General features: G+C 38.9%; 1 protein-coding gene across 3 annotated transcripts in view; it reads left to right on the top strand.

The window, feature by feature from the left end:
* KCNN2 (potassium calcium-activated channel subfamily N member 2) overlaps positions 1-20,546 on the top strand; it is a 194,609-nt gene that overhangs the window by 140,902 nt on the left and 33,161 nt on the right. For all 3 annotated transcript variants that reach the window (XM_050945747.1, XM_050945749.1, XM_050945748.1), the window contains exon 6: positions 17,328-17,469. In XM_050945747.1, coding sequence (XP_050801704.1) covers positions 17,328-17,469 — 142 coding nt within the window. The remainder of the gene's footprint in view (positions 1-17,327; positions 17,470-20,546) is intronic.

Below are 20,546 nucleotides of genomic sequence, written 5' to 3' on the forward strand. Positions count from 1 at the left end.
TGCTCAAACCACTGAGCTATCCCTTCCCCATAAGCATGATATTCTTATATTACTATCAATATAGATAGTACAAGTAAGTTATGTTTATTGATAGCAAGACGAAAGTACAGTATTTTTCCCATTGCAGCATTTGTTCTTCAACACCTGTGATGGAAGTGCTTTTCATTGTACTCTATGCTATACAGTCATAGAAGTGCTTCCAATTGCTAATCTGCTAGGCATAGAACAGTACAGTAGTCTTAACAAAGAAAGCATAGACTTTTGATTTGTCTGTAGAGAAGGAGAAAAATTTCCTAATCTCCTGAAAAGTAATGTCCATATTATTATATATATACTAAGGAATAGTATATTTATTTAATTAAAGATGTCCGTGAAAGGTTAGGAAAAATTCTGGTATCTGGCAGCTTGAACAACCTTTTCTGGACTAGTGGAATTTAATTACCACTTGCTGACTTCCGCTTACCCATCAGTACATCCCGGGATTGTATGTTGGAACTGAAGATGAAAACAGAAAGTGTCCTCCTCTCTGTTTTCTAGTAAGCACTAGAGATAAGCACAAGAAATGAGAGATTTGTTCTCTCAGCCCAATATTCTTTTAATTTTTTTCTACTTGCATAGCACAGGCAATTGAGCCCCAGACTGCACTTTGGGAAGATTGTACATTGACAATTATGTCTGGCTGCAAAACTGCTAGGACAACCACATGTTCTCGTTGAACAGCTAAATATGAGAACCAATCCTCTTACAAATATTTTACAAGTCTGCCTGTAGTGGTGATACGTGATAAAGATTTGAGAAGGAGAAAGCAATTTTAAAAAGTGTTTGCAGTAACATGCTAAAGAGTTTCATATAAAAATATAAAGAATATTTATCTTACAAACATGTTTGCTTTGCTTTGTTTCCTGAATTACAATATGTAATAGCTGTGTGTTATACTTTCTTACATTCCATGAAATTACATGTACTATTTGTCACCCCCACATCAGTGGCAGACTGTGATGAAATCTGGCACAACTTTCAGATGTCTTGCAAGTAAACAGTGTTCATCTTTCTAAATAGCTTATAAATATTCAGGAAAACCTGTCTAGTTTCCAAACGAATGAATTGTTGAAGCATAAAAATAAATAAAACCTTTCCCTTTAAAAATGGTTAAAAAAAACCCCAAATGATGATCGATGCAGTAATTGTTTGGAATAATGAAATGTCCTAATAATGTAGCCTGAGACATGGGCCTGATCCAAAGCCCATGGAAATCAATAGGAACCTTTCTATTGACTCTCAGGGGCTTTGGATCAGGCCCAAAGTTAGTTAAAAGGTTCTTCATACATAGCTATCATAACCTTAGTCCCAGATTTGGACCTTAGCGTCCAAAATATGGGGGTTAGCATGAAAAACCTTCAAGCTTAGTTACCAGCTTGGACCTGATACCTGCTGCCACCACCCAAAAAATTAGAGTGTTTTGGGGCACTCTGGTCCCTCTGAAAAACCTTCCCTGGGGACCCCAAGACCCAAATCCCTTGAGTCTCACAACAAAGGGAAATAATCCTTTTTCCCTTCCCCCCCTCCAGGTGCTCCTGGAGAGATACACAGACACAAGCTCTGTGAAACTACACAGAGTGACTCTCCCTCTCCGTTCCCAATCCTGGAACAAAAAGTACTTTCCTATTCCCCCAGAGGGAATGCAAAATCAGGCTAGCAAATCCAACACACAGATCTCCCCGATTTCTTCCTCCCACCAATTCCCTGGTGAGTACAGACTCAATTTCCCTGAAGTAAAGAAAAACTCCAACCGGTCTTAAAAGAAAGCTTTATATAAAAAGAAAGAAAAATACATACAAATGGGCTCTCTGTATTAAGATGATACAATACAGGGTCGATTGCTTAAAAGAATATTGAATAAACAGCCTTATTCAAAAAGAATACAAATCAAAGCACTCCAGCACTTATATTCATGCAAATACCAAAGAAAAGAAACCATATAACTTACTATCTGATCTCTTTGTCCTTACACTTAGAAACAGAAGACTAGAAAGTAGAAATTGCTTCTCCAAAGCTCAGAGAAAGCAGGCAGACAGACAAAAGACTCAGACACACAATTCCCTCCACCCAAAGTTGAAAAAATCCGGTTTCCTGATTGGTCCTCTGGTCAGGTGCTTCAGGTGAAAGAGACATTAACCCTTAGCTATCTGTTTATGACAATAGGTTTATGTAAAATGGTTATTAACACTGTACTATGTACTTAAGATATTTTGGGTAATAGTAGTAGTTTATTTTATCAGTGAATTTTGAAGGAAATAAGATTGTTTGTCCTCCCTCCCTATTCTATATACTTTTCATTTGAAAATCTGCTCACACTAGTAAAACTGTTTTTATTTTGAAGTATTGTAGCTGTTAAGATTAAATTTTACAACTGTAAGCTTCTACTTTATTACCTTTTGTGGAATGGCATACATGGAGCTTTGCTGTTATAGTGAAGAAACAAGGAATTAAAAAAATAATTGCATAATGAATGATGACATGTGAAATTAGTTTCATAGCAGAAAAACACCCTGGAGACCATTCAGTTTGTCACAGAATCTTCCCAGGCACCACAGCATTAGCTCAGCTGCATGATTCCTCCATATGGCTGAAAGGCTTTCCCTGGTTGTACAGTTTTATGTCAGGAAAAAAATATCACCAGTGGGTTTGGTTTTTGGTGAATTACGATTAATACTTTTTTCTGGTCTGCTTGAGATTGAAGCAGTTATGGTTGAGTGACAGAGTTTTCTTTGGACCTGAATTGATTTTTGATTTTATCTTTGAAAAAACTTGTCCTTTTAAAAAGGGATTTGTATATAAAATAGCAGAATACACCCAGAGAGAACATGCAGTGCAAGACAAAGGAAGATAAGGAGTATATTGCTTGCAAGTGAATATGCTGAATGATTCACAGTGGAATCCTTTAAGGGACTCTTGAACGACTGATACTCCTAGAATGAGACATATTAGATTAATATATTGTTACAAACTTTATGAAATTGAAGCACATTTTGCAAATAATAGGATTCTGTTTTAATCAATACTTAATGCAAATTTTTAACATTATGCTGCTCACTGCAACTATGAGTGCAGAAAGTGCTACATTTTTATATATGTACCATATATTATACACTCTCTCTCTCTCTCTCTCTCTCTCTCTCTGACCTAAAAGAACGTTATTAAGCCTGGGAAGTGAATCACTCAAATGTGAGGAGATGCCAGAATTAAGGCTGCATATACAACCTTATTGCCCCTTTGTGCATGTGCATTATGATAAAGTCTTTAATTACCCAGCCCAACCTATAATTTCTGAATAAGAGAATGAGAGAGTTAGTATATGTATTTTTAAATTAAAATTCTCATTTATTTTCTTGCAAGCTTTTGTTTAAATTGACCCCTGTTTAGAAGGCCTGATTCTTTCTGACTTGCTCAGGATTTATATCCATGTAAATGAGAGGATAGGAGTGTTCACCAGGGTCTGGTCCCACAATCAAGCAGCACTATATTTAGTGCTATGCCTAAACTGTTTCAGTTCCTGTTTGCCCATTCAACTTTTTCATCTTATAATTCCCTATAAACATCCCTACCTCACAGGTTGTCTATCCACAAAGCTGGTTTTTAAGGATTATGCTTTGTCATGATGATTGTCTGGATTCGAGGTGTTATCCTGAAGCTGGTTTCATCTCCTTGAAAGCTACAGGGCGTGTGTAATACTAGAATTCATTCTTAACATTAATTCTGCTAAATCAGCTATGAAACTTGGAGAGATTAACAGATCCATTAAATTTGCCTATAGGCAAAATTTCCTCCTAATCCCTGACAGTTAGTGGTTGCTTTATGCCATGAAACATCAAGATTTTTATTACTTGTGCATTTTTTATCTCATTAATGTAACTGGATGTTCTCATTATACATATAACTGTCTAACATGATTCAAAACAATTTATCTCTTGTCCTCAATGATATCTAGTGGCAATAAATTCTATAGGCTAATTATGCATTGTGTCACAGAATATCCTTTTATCCATTTTTAATTTTCTTTTCAGCTTCATTGGCTCATTCTTAGTAAATGCAGGTGATATAAATTCCTTTTTCCAAATCTCATACAATATATTTTTTTGAAATGGGACTTTCAAATGCTTTGTAACAGAAGCCTGAACATTTAAAATATTCTAGAGAGCTCTTCAGAACCTTGAAATCTCACAGATTCGTATATAATTTTTTAACGTTACTAAGGTAGCCTGTCCTTAAATAATATTTTCCACTTCACATACCTATAGACATTAATCCTTGGGTAAATTAGCCAATAGAGTATACAGTAATGCACAAGGTCTGAATGCTGTATATGTTTACGTATTGTAATAGAATTATGGTTTATCTGAGATTTATTGTATAAATGTGTAATCTGAGGCACAGACGGTGACTAAATACAATTCTGTTTGTTTTATATTGCTGCCTAGCACTGTTTTAATGAACTCAGAATTATACTGTAGCAGCTCTCTTTGCTGTTTTGAAAAATCTGTAGTACAAACAACTCAAGCTATAGAGAATAAATTTATGACATTCCTTGCAATCAGATTTTAATTTTCTTCTACAGTATATCATTCTGTCCTCGGCATCCGTATTTTAATGTAAGTTTAGCAATGAGTAGATTCCCCACCATACATATTTTTTCTTTTTATTTTCTTCATGTATTCTAACATATTTTCTCATTCCATTTCCTCTTCTTTGAAATGTAGTGATCCTTGGTATTTCTCACACCCGACACAGTCCCTTATGCTTGCAAAACTTCCTGTTGAAGTCAACAGGATTGTGGCCATTGGTTACAACTATGGTGTTACACTGGCATTTTTAACTAACATTTCCAAGTCTAATACAAATCTTTATGGCATATTATTTTAATTCCTCAAGACTAAACTTATTTTTATTATCATTACAAATTGTTTCCAGCACTGACCAAAATAAGGTAGGTTCTTTCCAAACATAAAGGAAGCACCATCCCTGTTCCAAAGAGTTTAGCGGAAACAGCCTTGGGGTATGGGAAAGAAGAACAATGAACAAGTAAGCTGAATGGCTGATGATTGGCCACGTACTGGTCATAAAAGTTTTCATGGCAAAATGTTGGAGAGAGAGAGAGATGTTGAAGAAGTCAATATGGGAGATAAAGAAAGTCTGGAGGAAAGTTTTAGCTATCTGGACAGTCAGAAAATATTTTGTAGGAAGCTCACTTTGGCTCTTGTTAACCAATGTTAACTAAGTTTCAGTCACAAATATCAACATATTGAATCATTATCACACGTTAGAATGTTTAAGAAGTAAAAATAAATTCTTGTTTAATTGTATTAGCTTTAATTTCATTAGTTGTTTTAATGAATGAATGTGAAATGTCTTTCAATCTATAAAATCAAACTAAAAAATGAAGCTTTATTCAAAATTAAGAGCCAAAAACTTGAATCCAAGACAACATAAAAATAAACATTTTAGAAGTATTTGAGTGCAAATATATTTTAGGGCAGAAAAACATTTTTAAAAGACTGATTTGCTGATGCTCCATCAAAAATGAGGGGTGAAATCCTAGCGATATTGAAATCTGGGGGAATTTTGCTAGTGACCTCATTGGAGCCAGGATTTCATCTGAGTTTTCTGAATCTAGTTGAAATCAACAAAGAGGGTTCAGTAGTTGTAGGAGTGTTGTTAAATTAGGAGGGACAAGCTCATTACGTGCTGTGACAAAGTCAGGCTGGACAGCTGTAAGAGGGTGGTGGAAGGCAGTATATGAGCTCTAGAATGGTAAAGGTCTTTCCCCCTTGAGCTGAAAAGAGGTTACTCCAGGTCAGCTAGGGACACCTGAGTCCAATTAAGGGCTATCTGTGACCTTTAAAAATACATATATATATATATATTTTTTTTTTTGGTGAGAGAGAGGGAAGTGAGATAAAGTACCTCAGGGAGAAAAGGTTTCTCCTGGCTGGAAGGCTGCTTTCCTCCCTCTAAGGGAAGTTACCAAGGTACTTGTCTGTTTGGAGAAGAACTGGCATCCTAGAGCTAGCATAACAAGGCAGCACCGCAGAGAGGGGCCAGGGAGAGAGATTCTCTTTTTGTGTTACGAATTTTTGTTTGTTTGTTTGGCTGAAGAGTACTGCTTGGGTCAACACTGAGGCCCAGCTTGTAAAATACTGAAAAATAAAATCTGAGGGAGGATTAAAATCTCTCTGGACTGGGACTGATTTACTCCAGAAGGGAAAGTGCTGAGCATGGTGAGGCAAAGGAGGTGCCTTTCCCCGGTACTTTCAAGGTCAGGAAAAGAGCTGCATGAACAAACCTAATCCAAATTTTGATTTAGCATTATGTGTGAAGTGTGAGAAGATGACACTCATTACATTTTGACACAGCAAAAATATTAAACATACCATTTCATTTGTGTGTTTGAGTTCACCATAACTTTTGTCTCTGCTGTGAAGCAGCAGAACTGCTGATAGGTGCTCTGCAAAAGCATTCCTGTTACATTACTGTCCTTCAAACTACTCAGAAAAGTTGTCTGGGCTCAGAGAGCCCCATTTCTCCTCTTCATAAAGGAAGTGTGTGGGTGGAGTGGCGGGGATGAATTGGGAGAAGTGGATTGCCTCAGTGAGGCAGAGGGGAAGGCTTGAGCTATCATAAAAACCTGTTTAGTTTCTTCAAAGTTGGTCCTCAATAAGCTAATGATATTTTTCACTTCATCCTCCTAAGGAATGTTAAAGGTCTCAAGTCTTTTGGGGATCAGAGCACGCTCCTGGAGCTTGCATATTGGTGGCAGAGGTGCATTAGCAATTAGCAGAGCCTTTTTAGTGGTTGGATGTCTCCTGTTCTTGCCTCATTGGGAAGATGGTACTTGGGAATTGTTTTACAACAGGAGTAGTCCAATATCTTGGTGGAGTGTGTGTAGTAATTGGGGAGGGGGTTCTCAGGGGAATGGGCGTAATAGAGATGAGTGAGCAGATGTCTTTACTATGGGATGTGTGGAGCACACAGAGGAGTTGGTACCTCTGTGAGAGACAGGCCTTTCCCTAGATCCTGCTGCCTCCAAAGAGAGAGGTCAGCAGTGTCCTTAGAACAGTTCCTAGTTGTGCACACCACTGCTCGGGGATATTATTCTATTGTTTTCTAGGGTTGTTTAGTTTGTGGACATGCGGAAAAGCCTGTCTTACTCTGGTGAAGTTTTCAGGTCAGTTTTTGGCACTCAGAATATTTCTTCAGCACTAAATAAAAGTTATGGATTTTTCTTATGATATGTTTGTAGAAGATGTGTCTTTCATTAAGCAAAACAATTTACACTGGATTATGCAAATATTATCTACCTATAGAGAATTAACAGATGGATTTATTGGGGCATTTAACTTAATATCTGTGTCATGAAAACCCAATTATTCCTCAAAAACAATCATTCAGGAGTGATTTTATGAGTTCTTCCTATTGCTGCTGAGGGTTACACTGTGTATGTTTGGTTAAATCAATAAAGAATCGTGCTGTAAAACCAAGATGAACAATTCATGTATATCTGAAATACATTCCAGTTTATGTGCTGCACTAAATGACAGATTGAATTTTGTATGCTGTCATTGTTCAGCTCAAAGTCAGCTGAGATTGCAGTTCTGTTATTGTTTGTGTACATATAAATATTTCTAAATGTTTGCTAGAGAAAGTACAATAGCAGCAGTGGCTATTTAAAATGACTGAATATGGTAGTGAAGTAAAATACCACTATTCCTGAATAGGGATGTTGTGGATGATTGGACATCAGTTTCACATAGGAGGCCCAGGAGAGGGCTTTGGTGTTCATCATTGGCTTTAATGCATGATAATTGTGTAAGATTATCAACATTTAGTTAGTCTTCTGAGCAGAGCTATAGTGCTTCTGTAGGGAGTTCTAACTCTGTCCCAGTTAATTCAAGCAGGCATATTTAAGGCCCTCCAAGACATGCCCAAGGGTAGATCATAAGCCGCTGTAAATTGTCATAGCTACATTCTAATCAAGGATCTGCCCCCATACTATCTCAAGAATGCTCTTGGTAGCATCTACAGTTAAAGCATTTTTTTAGAACACCATTTTAGTCTTAATGTTCTAGAATCACTATATGTTAAAACTCCTTAAGGGAATGGTAGATATGTTAGGCCTTCTGTTACAGTATATTCTTTCCTGGTGAAGGAAACAGCAATAAGCCTTGATAAACTAGCTTCCCTAAGGGATGCACTTAACTGCCTCTTAATGGAATAATATTTGTCACTAATATTCAACAGTCTTCAGCTGACCTACAGTTAATGTTAGTTCAACAGGAGATGCTCCTTAATGTACAGGCCACTACACATTTATTTAAGGCAGGCAGAGGTGCTGGTGGTGCAGCAAAGTCTATAATTCATTAGTATTTGTGCTCTTGGACTGCCATCCTGTGAACAGTTTGGAGAAGGATGTCTGTGCCAGAACCAGTTTTATTTTAGATGTGAATAATCCTGTAACATCTGGAACTTCCATATTAGGACTGGCCAGAGTTAAAATTGGGTTGTCCAAACTCTTAGAAACTCTGGTTCCTTTAGGCTACACATGAAGTCAAATGGCTTCTCTTGCAAAGGTGGAATCCTGTTTGTGTCTGAAGGCTGAGTACTGGTATAATAATTTAGCTGAAATGACAGCTCTTGACAGACTCCTTTATAAACAGTGGAAAGAACTTCAGAAGTTTCAGGACTCTGGATAGACTTTGAAATCACTGAAAGCTGCAGGTGCTCAGCACTTTTGAAAACCATGGCAGCAGGGTTTTATTTCTCTTACATACAAGCTAATCATTACCTTTATAAACATTCTTTAAAATGAATAAATATTTAATTTAAAAAGAGAGAAATTATAGTTACTTGCAACATTTTTACCTCAGTACCTTCAGAAAAGACCACTTGCCTATAACTTTTACCTTTAGCTTCATTTATAATTGCTGTATTTTTGCATCTGTGTTTGTGGATTCCAGACATCTGCTTTAGCACCTGGTGTATTTGTGAAATTATTTGTGTTGCAAGAAAAATGTTGCTTTTGTTCATAAATGTTTGTAGGAGCCCAGCAAAGATGTCAGAGGGAAAGAAAGAAGGAAATCGAACATCCCCTACTTGAAACCATGTCACCCCTCCAAAGCCCATTGACAGAAGTTTTTCACATTCACTTTACAGAAGCCAACTTTGAGTCACGGTGTATGTTATTTTAAGCACAGTTGATTTTGCTTTTTAAATGGTGGAAAAATAAAGACCTATCTGTGATCACCACTATATTAAAAGGCAGGGGGAACCTGCCTATGCCTACTGTCTAACTAGAGCTGAAAAGGCACTTAACAGCCAAAAAGATTTAATATAGTGGGAGAACTTTAATAGCTAGTTAAATAAATCAGTGTCTTATCTGAGCCTTGACAAGTTTCTGATTTAATGGGCTGAACACACTTTCACCTGTTATTAGTCTAAGAGCTTTAAGATTTAACAAAACCATACTTGGTTTGGCGAGGTATTTCAAGCTAAGATTTTTTTACTTATTATTACTATACGAACAGTCTATTCTATTTCCTCTTGGCAAAAGGGATGGTCATCTCAGTTGAGCCCGCAATAATTTTTTGCTTGGATTGTCTAGGAAAGCGAAATCAAGGAATGTGAAATTTGTCAATCAGCTGTCAGGTGAAGTAGGCTAAACTGAAACAAAGCTACTAAGAGTGAAGTAATATGTCATTGGTTAAGCTAAAACTTACATGTTGTTTCTTTTTACTCATCATTTTTAAGATGAAGGTAATCAGTTGTCAAGGCAGAATTACTGGGTGATAAATATGTGCTGCTAAAAGCAGACATAGCAGTTACAATACAAATACAAATGCAATAATGACGGAAAATAATTTTGAATCATGATATTGATTTGAGCCATATTAGAAAAAGAGCACTGCTGTTTGTTGGGATTTTGTGGTTCCCAATGAGTCTGATGCTGGGTAGAATCAAGGGACTTCGATGCGATTCGATTCAATTCAACAAAGCTTTATTCAATATGTACACAAAAGGAGAGCCCCCGGTACAAAAAATCAGACAGAGTCCCTCCAGCAAGGAACCCCTCCCGTTGCTATTTTGTAGCACATGGCACTTATATAACAAGTTACATAACAACTTAGACTCATAGACTCATAGGTCAGAAGGGACCAATATGATCATCTAGTCTGACCTCCTGCACAAGGCAGGCCACAGAACCCTACCCATCCACTTTTATAACAACCTCTAACCCAGGACCGAGTTATTGAAATCCTCAAAATTGGTTTGAAGACCTCAAGCTGCAGAGAATCCACCAGCAAGCGACCCATGCCCCACGCTGCAGGGGAAGGCGAAAAACCTCCAGGGCCCCTGCCAATCCGCCCTGGAGGAAAATTCCTTCCCGACCCCAAATATGGCGATCAGCTAAACCCTGAGTATGTGGGCAAGACTCACCAGCCAGCACCCAAGAAGGAATTCTCTGCAGTAACTCAGTTCCCATCCCATCCAACATCTCCCCGCAGACCACTGAGCAGACTTATCTGGTGATAATCCAAGATCAATTGCCCAAAATAAACTATCCTATCATAACATCCCCTCCATATACTTATCAAGCTTAGTCTTAAAGCCAGATAAGTCTTTTGCCCACACTACTTCCCTCGGAAGGCTGTTCCAGAACTTCACTCCCCTAATGGTTGGAAACCTTTGTCTAATTTCAAGTCTAAACTTCCTAATATCCAGTTTGTACCCATTCGTCCTCGTGCCTACATTGGTACTAAACTTAAATAATTCTTCTCCCTCCCTAACATTAACCCCCCTGATATATTTATATAGAGCAAGCATATCCCCCCGCAGCCTTCTTTTGGCCAGGCTAAACAAGCCAAGCTCTTTGAGTCTCCTTTCACAAGGCAGGCTTTCCATTCCTCGGATCATCCTAGTAGCCCATCTCTGGACCTGTTCCAGTTTGAATTCATCCTTCTTGAACATGGGACACCAGAACTGCACACAATATTCCAGATGGGGTCTCACCAGCGCCTTATATAACGGTACTAACACCTCCTTATCCTTGCTGGAAATACCTCGCCTGATGCATCCTAAAAACGCATTTGCTTTTTTAACAGCCGCATCACATTGGCGGCTCATAGTCATCCTGCTATCAACCAATACCCCAAGGTCCTTCTCCTCCTCTGTCGCTTCCAACTGATGCGTCCCCAACGTATATCTAAAATTCTTATTATTAATCCCTAAGTGCATGACCTTGCACTTTTCACTATTGTATTTCATCCTATTACTATTACTCCAGTTTACAAGGTGGTCCAGATCTTCCTGAATAGTATCCCTGTCCTTCTCCGTGTTAGCAATACCCCCCATCTTTGTGTCATCCGCAAACTTTATTAGCACATTCCAACTCTTTGTGCCAAGGTCAGTAATAAAAAGGTTAAATAAGATCGGTCCCAAAACCGATCCTTGAGGGACTCCACTAGTAACCTCCTTCCAACCTGACAGTTCACCCTTCAATGCGACCCGCTGGAGTCTCCCCTTTAACCAGTTCCTTATCCACCTTACAACTTTCATATTCATCCCCATCTTTTCCAATTTAACTAACAGTTCCCCATGTGGAACCGTGTCAAACGCCTTACTGAAATCGAGGTAAATTAGATCTACCACATTTCCTTTATCTAAGTAATCCGTCACCTTCTCAAAGAAGGAGATCAGATTGGTTTGGCACGATCTACCTTTAGTAAATCCATGTTGCAATTCGTCCCAATTACCATTGACCTCTATGTCCTTAACTGCTTTCTCCCTTAAAATTTTTTCCAAGACCTTACATACTACAGACGTCAAGCTAACAGGCCTATAATTACCTGAATCACTTTTATTCCCTTTCTTAAAAATAGGAACTACGTTAGCAATTCTCCAGTTGTATGGCACAATCCCCGAGTTTATCGATTGCTTAAAAATTCTCGCTAACGGGCTCGCAATTTCACGTACATAACATGAACCTCTAACCAATCAGAGTTATCACATGCTCATAGTTCTCCAGTCCACATGCTGAGCTCACCCCCCTCCCCTGGCTTTCTCTAGAATGTTCCTAGGCTGGTGAGCCACAGTATGCTTCCCTATGCATAAGCACCCTGCAAAAACCACATTTTATCCAAAATGAACCCAAGCATACCCTTCATGTTACAATCTCTGTAGGCCCAGACTTGACATGGAATCTAGAGTATTAAATTACTGCAACTTTATTAGTTGAGGAATCTAATGCTAATCCTCTTGAAACCAATGGCAAAACTCCTTAACGTTAATGTGAGAAGGAGCACACCTACTCTACTTGTGCAAAGGCATAATTATTTCAGCTCTTGTAAATTGCAGCAATCTCAGGACTACTCTAATTTATGTTGATTTTTAACTGCCCTCTATTACAGTGAAATGTGTTCTGGCTGCACTCTCTCCCTTCTTTTAGTGTACCTCTACAGCAGGGGACAAGATGATATAAGAGAAAGCTGCCTATGTCTGCTTTGCACCAGCCAAGGATTCCCACACACGGACACCAGGGGAATCTTAAACTCTCGTAAGCAGCCTTTTGTGCTGCCAGGGTAGGACAGTTGTGTTCCAATGACTGGTTATAGTTGTGTTTAAAATTTGCTAGCTCTTATTCTTTATTTCCAGTGAGTGACTGTTCTCCAGGCTTGCTTTCATTGTCCAAAAATATTGCATTATAATAAAATAAAAATATTTAAATACATCTTTTTGTTAATGAATCAAAAGATTCTGAAAAGTATTTTGTTTAATATCCATGACATTTGGAATGCATGTGATAAGAACTATGGAATGCACTACATAAGAACTTTGTATTCCATACATTCGGTGTTGAAATTAGTATTTTAAGAATCCTGAATATTTCTGTTCTGTTACTGGATATGTACTAGACCCTTCTAGTAGCCAAATTATTACCTCTTATCTTTCCACTAAGTTAGCCAAAGATTATAGTGGATAAAGAGCTCATTCCTACATCCTTCTAAAGTCACTGGTAGTTCTGCCACAGACTTCCCAGGGAACAATATCAGCCCCTAATTTTCGATCTTATGTTTCAAGATATTGAGTTCAAGTCTTCTTCAAGCTGTACATACATTTTTATTGATTTCTTATTTTATTTCTGTCAAATCAATTAGAAATGCATTGTTCTAGATCCTTAGAGGGGTCCAGGGAGCCAGTTGCACCCCAGATCCTGGGACTGTTTTTACCCCATGTGTGTGAAGCTTCTTTAGCTGGTAACTTATCCCAGGGAGCCATCTGTCAGCTAGAGAGCTACTTCAGTGCATCTGTAATCTTGCTGACAACACACCTGTAACCATTTATGTCAGAGTTTTCAGGGGCTTATGTAGGAACCAGCTGTATGCTTGACAAGAATTCCTCCAAATGAAGGGAATACCTAGCAGAGATGGGGTCAGTTTGTGCCCCCTTTTGCCCCACAGAGTTTTGTAAAGGGAATGGAGGATGGGCCGGGAGTTGAGCCATTCTTATTGATATTCCCCTTAATTTTCTTTAGTAAAAAAGTAAATATCTCATCCCAGCAATAAAAGAAATAGTGTCTCATCTAAATTGATAAAAGGAAATACTGTTTTGTATACAGTACACAATGACCCTATGAAGCTCATTGCCACAAATATCAGTGAGGTTTAGTGGGATTCAAAAAAGACATTGACTTTTCTATGGATAGCGAGAACATCCACAGTTACATTGATAAGGTGGTTTGTTTGTTTGAAAGGATATAGAGCTTCATGGTACAAGCCAACTGTGAATTGTTATATATTAGGAAGAAATTCCACTAAAGGCAATTTATTCCATAATTGTCTACTACAGGATTTCTTGTCTCTTCCTCAGAAGCAAGAACTACTGACCAGTGTCAGAGACAGGACACTAAACTAGACAGGCCACTGATGTGATCCAGTATGGCAACTTCTACAGTATGTTTCTATTTAATTAATTTTTTTTAAGAAATAGCCAAGCCGTATCCCATTAGAAATGTGATAGGTGTTTGAGTGATAAAGTTAAACAAAGCGCAGTTATGTCTAATGTGGCCCTCTATTCCATTTCAGAGCTCTACCTCTGACTCATGGACCCTTAGAAGGGTCCAAATTTGCCCTCATTTTATCTAGTTTAACCTGGTCATTTTTAAGGCTAAGTGTTTTGTAATGTGGCCACTTATTTTTGTAGATAAAAAGTTTATAGAGTATGTCTGCACACTTCCATTCTTATATAAGAACAATCTGAGTCGGACACAGTTTTACTGCACATGCTTTCTGAAATGACCCAGCTTTTAGCTGTAATGATAACCTATACAAAATCTGCTATACAAAACTGCGTTAAGGCAATTTTATCTAACCATTGTCTTGCTACAGTTTTATTAAACTTTTGATATGATCTCATCTAAACTGCTCACTGGTGACTGCACTGTCATGCGGTAGAGATTTCAGACATAGAAGGAATGTATAGCTGTTGGATTATGGAGTCTTTAACATCTAGGTTGCCATTCAAAATCCATCCCAGGTTGATACTGAGCAAATGCTATTGCCAGCTGATGGCTGTTCAGTAGCCTTTCTGCAGTGAGTTGGAGATCTTGGTAAGTTGGTTCCAGCTGCTAGTAGGCAGGTATCCTCACCACAATAATCACCAATACAATTGCCTCCCTCAGTGTAGGTTCTGTCCATTGTCTCTTTGCTGAGCCTTTCTGGCCTCTCACTCTTAAAGTTCTCTACGACAGATTTGAGGTATGTTGGTAGAACGCTGTGGGAAGGTTTGAACTGCCACTATCCACATTGTACTTGTTCTGTGGCTAAATAGGGGCTTTATATCTCTGGGTATGGCATAACTAAAAATGCATTTAAAACAAGACTGAAAGGTAAAAAATAGATATTTCAAACTGAACTGATTTAATGTCTCATCTGTCCTTTTGCAGTTGTCATTCTTGTAGAGCTTGTAAATGCAACGTTGCAATTTCTCGTATGCAGAAAATGCTCTTCGCCTCTTCCATTTTTAATATAGCTGGATTCGCTTTGTAGGTGATCATATGTACAGTGCAAGCAACATCTTAAATATAGACATGGGACCTGCACCTGCTCCCACTGAAGTCAGAAAAATTCCTACTGACTTTCTTGGTGCAGGACCAAGTCCTTAGAACCTGATCCAATAAATAAATACATACAGGTCATGATTCAGCAAAGTACTTAAACATGTGCTTAATTTTAAGAACATAAATAGTCTCATTAAAATCAGTAGGCGTTAAGCACATATTTAAAGCTAGATTACTAACCTCAGGGATTCAGAAACATGACTCAGGCTACAGAAGTCATGAAGCTGGCTTAAAAGTCGTGAGATTGTAAAATTTAATGCATTTTGGGTTTTCTTTGCTTTGCCTTCTGGTTTTTGAGCATTAGGGGTCACATTTCCAAATGTGTTTTCTGCAGTCATGAAGGCTGGAAACTTTTCTTTGTTTTATGAAAGCTGTTATCTCATTGCATGAGGTGCTTTTAACCACATTGCTTGAGGGGCTTTAATGAAAACACCAAATATCATGAGACTCATAGTAAAATCACAAGAGTTGGCAGCACTGTTAAGCATGTTCTTGTGTTCCTTGCTAAATCAAAGGCTTAAATAACCAGGGTGGGAAATCCCAGAGATCAGTCAGCTTGTTGCTGCGAGCTAACAAGATAAAAACGTTTGAACAGGTCCTTGAAGTGGTATGCTACTAAATATAGATGCAGACAGCTTTAATGAATATTTCATCTAAAAGATCCTACTAATTAAGATACACCTCTCAAGTGAAACCTGGAAAATTACCATTGATAATTGTGCTGTTAAAAATGTGCACCCTTGCATCTCTGAAATAGCTGTGTAGTGAAGGTGTGCACTCTGTGAAGGAGAGAGGTTTTGATGCATTCCCTGTGCAATCCTAGCCCATCTCTGCAAGCATAGGAGACTCTTAAGGAAACAAGGGTAAGGAAATTGCTTTTGTGGTAGGAGACAGCGTGCTCCTGCATCTCATGGAGCATAGCTCCACAAGTGATCTTTGTGCACAGTGAGGACAGTGGCTCGGGCTACACCATGGGGAGGGCAACACCAGAATACGACAGCCTATATCATTCATGTAGGGCAGCTGGGCAGCCTGGCAGCTGTGGAGTTACCCTGAAATGGAAGGTCTCTGTGTTGCTCTGTGCCTGGGAGACAAGATGTCCACTTGCCCTAATCGCCACAAGCTTTACTGGTGAGCATTCATTTCATTCAGACTGTGTTGGTCACAAGTTTTGATTCTAAAGCACGTCCCACTGGATTCACAGCTGTTTGGGTCCAAATATAATATAAGGGCCACTGTACTGTTTAACCTTTCTCTGAGACTGTTCTCTTTGGTGGAGGGGATTAGTTGTATTGTTCTAGATTATTTTAACAAAAATGCACATCCTCAAAAATCAGTGTATAGTAAGTACTGGATTTTAACAAAAAGGAATATTGACTTTTTTAATGTGACCCTTTCATGGTCCAATAGAAATGCAATGCAGGACAGCAGACTTACATCTATTGAATGCAGTGAAGTAGAATGAAGGTGCCAGACTGTTTCAGTTTAATTCAGTGTCCGCATGTCAGTTTAATAATGAACCTCTGCTTACAAGGCTATCCTCAGGCTGGCCGCTGGGGAGATGAACAGTGTGCCCTGCCCTCAGCCCACCTATGCCTCCACCACCACCTGCAGAGACCCGCTGCTACTTCCGTATAGGCAACAGATTGTGCTGGTTCCACTGCACAGTAGGCTTCAGCACTTGTGAAGGTGGAGAATTTGCCCCCTAATGAAGTGATTGGGGGAGGGGAAGAGAGGAAATTCTTCAGTCAAAGGCTTCCACCACATTAGATAATAATAAAAGTATATCAACTAAAGAGCACTGATAAATACCTCTGCTGTTGTACTGGCTGATTTTTTTTTCTTGTATCTAGGGTGACCTGACAGCAAGTGTGAAAAATCGGGATGGGAGTGGGGGTAATAGGAGCCTATATAAGAAAAAGACCCAAAAATTGGGACTGTCCCTATAAATTTGGGACATCTGATCACCCTAGTTGTGTCTGAGTATTATATAACAACTGCTTATCTCCAGAAACAAAACACATAAAAAATACATAAATAAAAATAGCATTATATCTTTGAGAAGGAACAGCTGAGATACCAGCTAGTGAAAGCTACCTCTCAAAGCACAGAAATTTAATAGAAGTATTTATGATAGAGTAATTATGTTTCGATCTTTTAGGTACCACGATCAACAGGATGTTACTAGCAACTTCCTTGGAGCTATGTGGTTGATTTCAATAACTTTCCTATCCATTGGATATGGTGACATGGTACCTAATACATACTGTGGGAAAGGAGTCTGTTTACTTACTGGAATAATGGTAAGTGTCACTGATTTTCTTCACTAACTTTCTCATGTATTCAGTTAAATCAAGTCTAACTTGGTGGTGATATAAAATGCTTATCAATAGTTTGTACAGTACGTGGGTTGCTTTGGGCCACTCCCTAAATCTTTCATTCTGGCGGTAACTGAGAGCATTCGCCTTCTATAGGCAGGGCCGCCCAGAGGATTCAGGGGGCCTGGGGCAAAGCAATTTCAGGGGCCCCTTCCATAAAAAAAAAAAAATTTGCAATACCATAGAATACTATATTCTAGTGGGGGCCCCTGTGGGGCCCAGGGCCTGGGGCCAATTGCCCCACTTGCCCCCCCCCCGGGCGGCCCTGTCTATAGGTAAATGCAGAGCTTTAGTATAAAACATGGAGAAACCAAATCTAAGCTGCTGTTATTCTGAGAATCAGAGTGTCAATAAAGCCTGTTTCTAAAGGTTACAATATAACGACAACACTTATGGATCTTGCTTTGTGTATGGGCATATGTAAGTAGATCAGTAATAATAGCAAAACTATAATCCTATACCCGTTTCTTAAAATTTTTAAGTTATTTAAATATATAGAAAAGCTACTGTGGCTAGTCTCCCATAGCATGTTTTACTGTGCATGAGTTTTCTAAGGTAGTCCACATATATATATATAATTGCTTTTAAGTAGGTTTATATAATATATCTACCGTAAATGCAATGCTAATGTGGTATTTGTTACTGTATTATACTATATTACTAGGGTTGTCCTAATGTCTAATTTTAATATTTGGCTAATGCACTATAACTGACAGTGATATTTGGTTAAAGCCAAATAGTGGATAGAGCAACAAATGACAGTCATATGTATTTCATTTGATCTTATTTTGCTGCAGAATGTTATTAATAAAGGGCTTGACCCTGCAATTCTTATTTATGAAAGCGCCCATTAAATGTAATGTAGCTGGCCCCAAGTCAGCACCAGTAGTAACCCAACTTCATATACTGTAGTTATATTTTTCTATTATTTTAATAACTTTCTATTCTTGTGTTCACACATAAAAAAAATACAGTTTGAACACCTGCCTTTCATTATTAAACAGGTATTGGGATCTTGGCTCATACCTAATGATAACTAAAGGTTGTTTTCTAAAAAAGTTGCCTTTTCTGTACAGATATTCTGGCAAATACATTCATCTGAAAATAATTCTTTTTTCTTTTTATAGAATGATATATACTTCTGTTTCTAAAATGTGAAGTAGACTAATGCACTCTGGAAGGCTTGGAGACTTTATGCCAATTGTTCTTTTACTTATGATAGATTTCTTGTCATTGACTTAGAGTGGTTGAGATAATAAGAAAGTCTCCATGTCCTCTTAGCAAAGTTTGCTGATAGTGGCGAATACAGATTGTTTTAAAATACAGTTTGCAATTTAGACTTAAAACACAGCCTGGAAGAGTGAGGAGTGAAACAGAAAGCTTCCGTAGAGTGTATCAAAGCAAGCTCAAATTTGCCATCTTCCAAGGTGCTTGACTGTCCTCCTCAGCAGGGGCAGCTCTATGTATTTTGCTGCCCCAAGCATGGCAGTTGGGTAGCTTTCAGCAGAATGCTTGTGGGAGGTCCGCTAGTAACGCGGATTTGGCAGCATACCTGTGGGAGGTCCACCAGTCCCATGCCTTCAGTGTACCTGCCACCAAGTTGCCGTAGAAACCAAGGGACCGGCGGACCTCCCGCAGGCGTGCCAAAGGCAGCCTGACTGCTGCAGTCACGGTGACCGGCAGGCCGCCCTGCGTGGCTTGCCGCCCCAGGCACGCGCTTGGTGCACTGATGCCTGGAGCCGCCCCTGCTCCTCAGTACAAGATGGGTTCTGACACCAAGGAAGGGGGGTCAAAGAAGAATTTGCCATCAGGGAATCTGACATGAGTAGTGTAGTAAGAAGAGGGAAGAAAAGCACCCACTACTGTGGGGAGAGACTGGAAGAAACAGTCCTCCACTCCCTTTCAGCAACGAGAAGCAACGGCAGCTGATTGGTTAATGCTACAGGAACTGAGAGGTACATTGCCTTTTCCGAAGTGTCTGAAGAATTACTGAGCCAAACTTTGGTTTTAAATTAATCTGAATATGCATTCAGTGCAAATTTTGGAACATGATTGATATTTGCAATATGAAAAATCCTTTTGTGCAGAGTAAATTTTATATGGAACTCTTATGATGGACTTCCTAGCCTCAAAAAGGGGTGGTAAGTGCACTCACACTTGCTCTGATCTCATGTGGGTTTCACACCAATTCAAGTCCATTGACACCAATGGAGTTACCACTGATTTGTGCTAGCATAGCTGAGATCAGCATTATGGCCTCTTCTCGAAAACTTTGATAGTTAAGGTTCTGCTGTATAACTGTAATGTGGTAAGAACAAAGTAAAAATAAAATAATTAAAAACAGACTCCAAATTGTTGCAAGTATCTTTCTCCATACTCATGACTGGAATGATAAGCAATATTTATCATTTGACTTATGAGAATGTGATTCTACTGCAAGCATAAAATAGTTTGCCATAGTTGCTTCTACTGTATTTTGGTGAAAAATATATTAAATTACCATTTAATGTTTGGTGTTTGCATATGCAAAATTACACACACAGTTGGAGGCCAGGCCAAGCAAGACCCTTTTTGATAATTTGGCCCATAAAATGCAGAGAGAATATGAAGAACATAGTCAAAGGCATGAAGTAAATAATTAAAAATTCTCCAAATATATTAAAAGCATTGCGGCTTCAAATATGACTGACACAGTCAGTCTCAGTTAGCATGGTGATGAGTGTGATATGAACACCTAGTGCAGTGGTTCTCAACCGGGGTCAAAGGCCCCCTAGGGGGCCATGAGCAGGTTTCAGGGGGTCCGCCAAACATGGCAGGCATCAGACTTGCTAGGGCCCAGGGCAGAAAGCCAAAGTCCTGCTGCATGGGACTGCAGCCAAGTACCTCAGACCCCACCACCAGAGGCTGAAGCTGAAGTCTGAATAACTTAGCTTTATGGTGCCATGGGGCCCTCCTTGCTATCCCCTAATGGCAGCCCTGGCTTTTATATGCAGAAAACAGTT

The sequence above is a fragment of the Gopherus flavomarginatus genome, chromosome 3 (genome assembly GCF_025201925.1).
Source record: "Gopherus flavomarginatus isolate rGopFla2 chromosome 3, rGopFla2.mat.asm, whole genome shotgun sequence".
In the NCBI taxonomy this organism is placed as follows: Eukaryota; Metazoa; Chordata; order Testudines; family Testudinidae; genus Gopherus; species Gopherus flavomarginatus.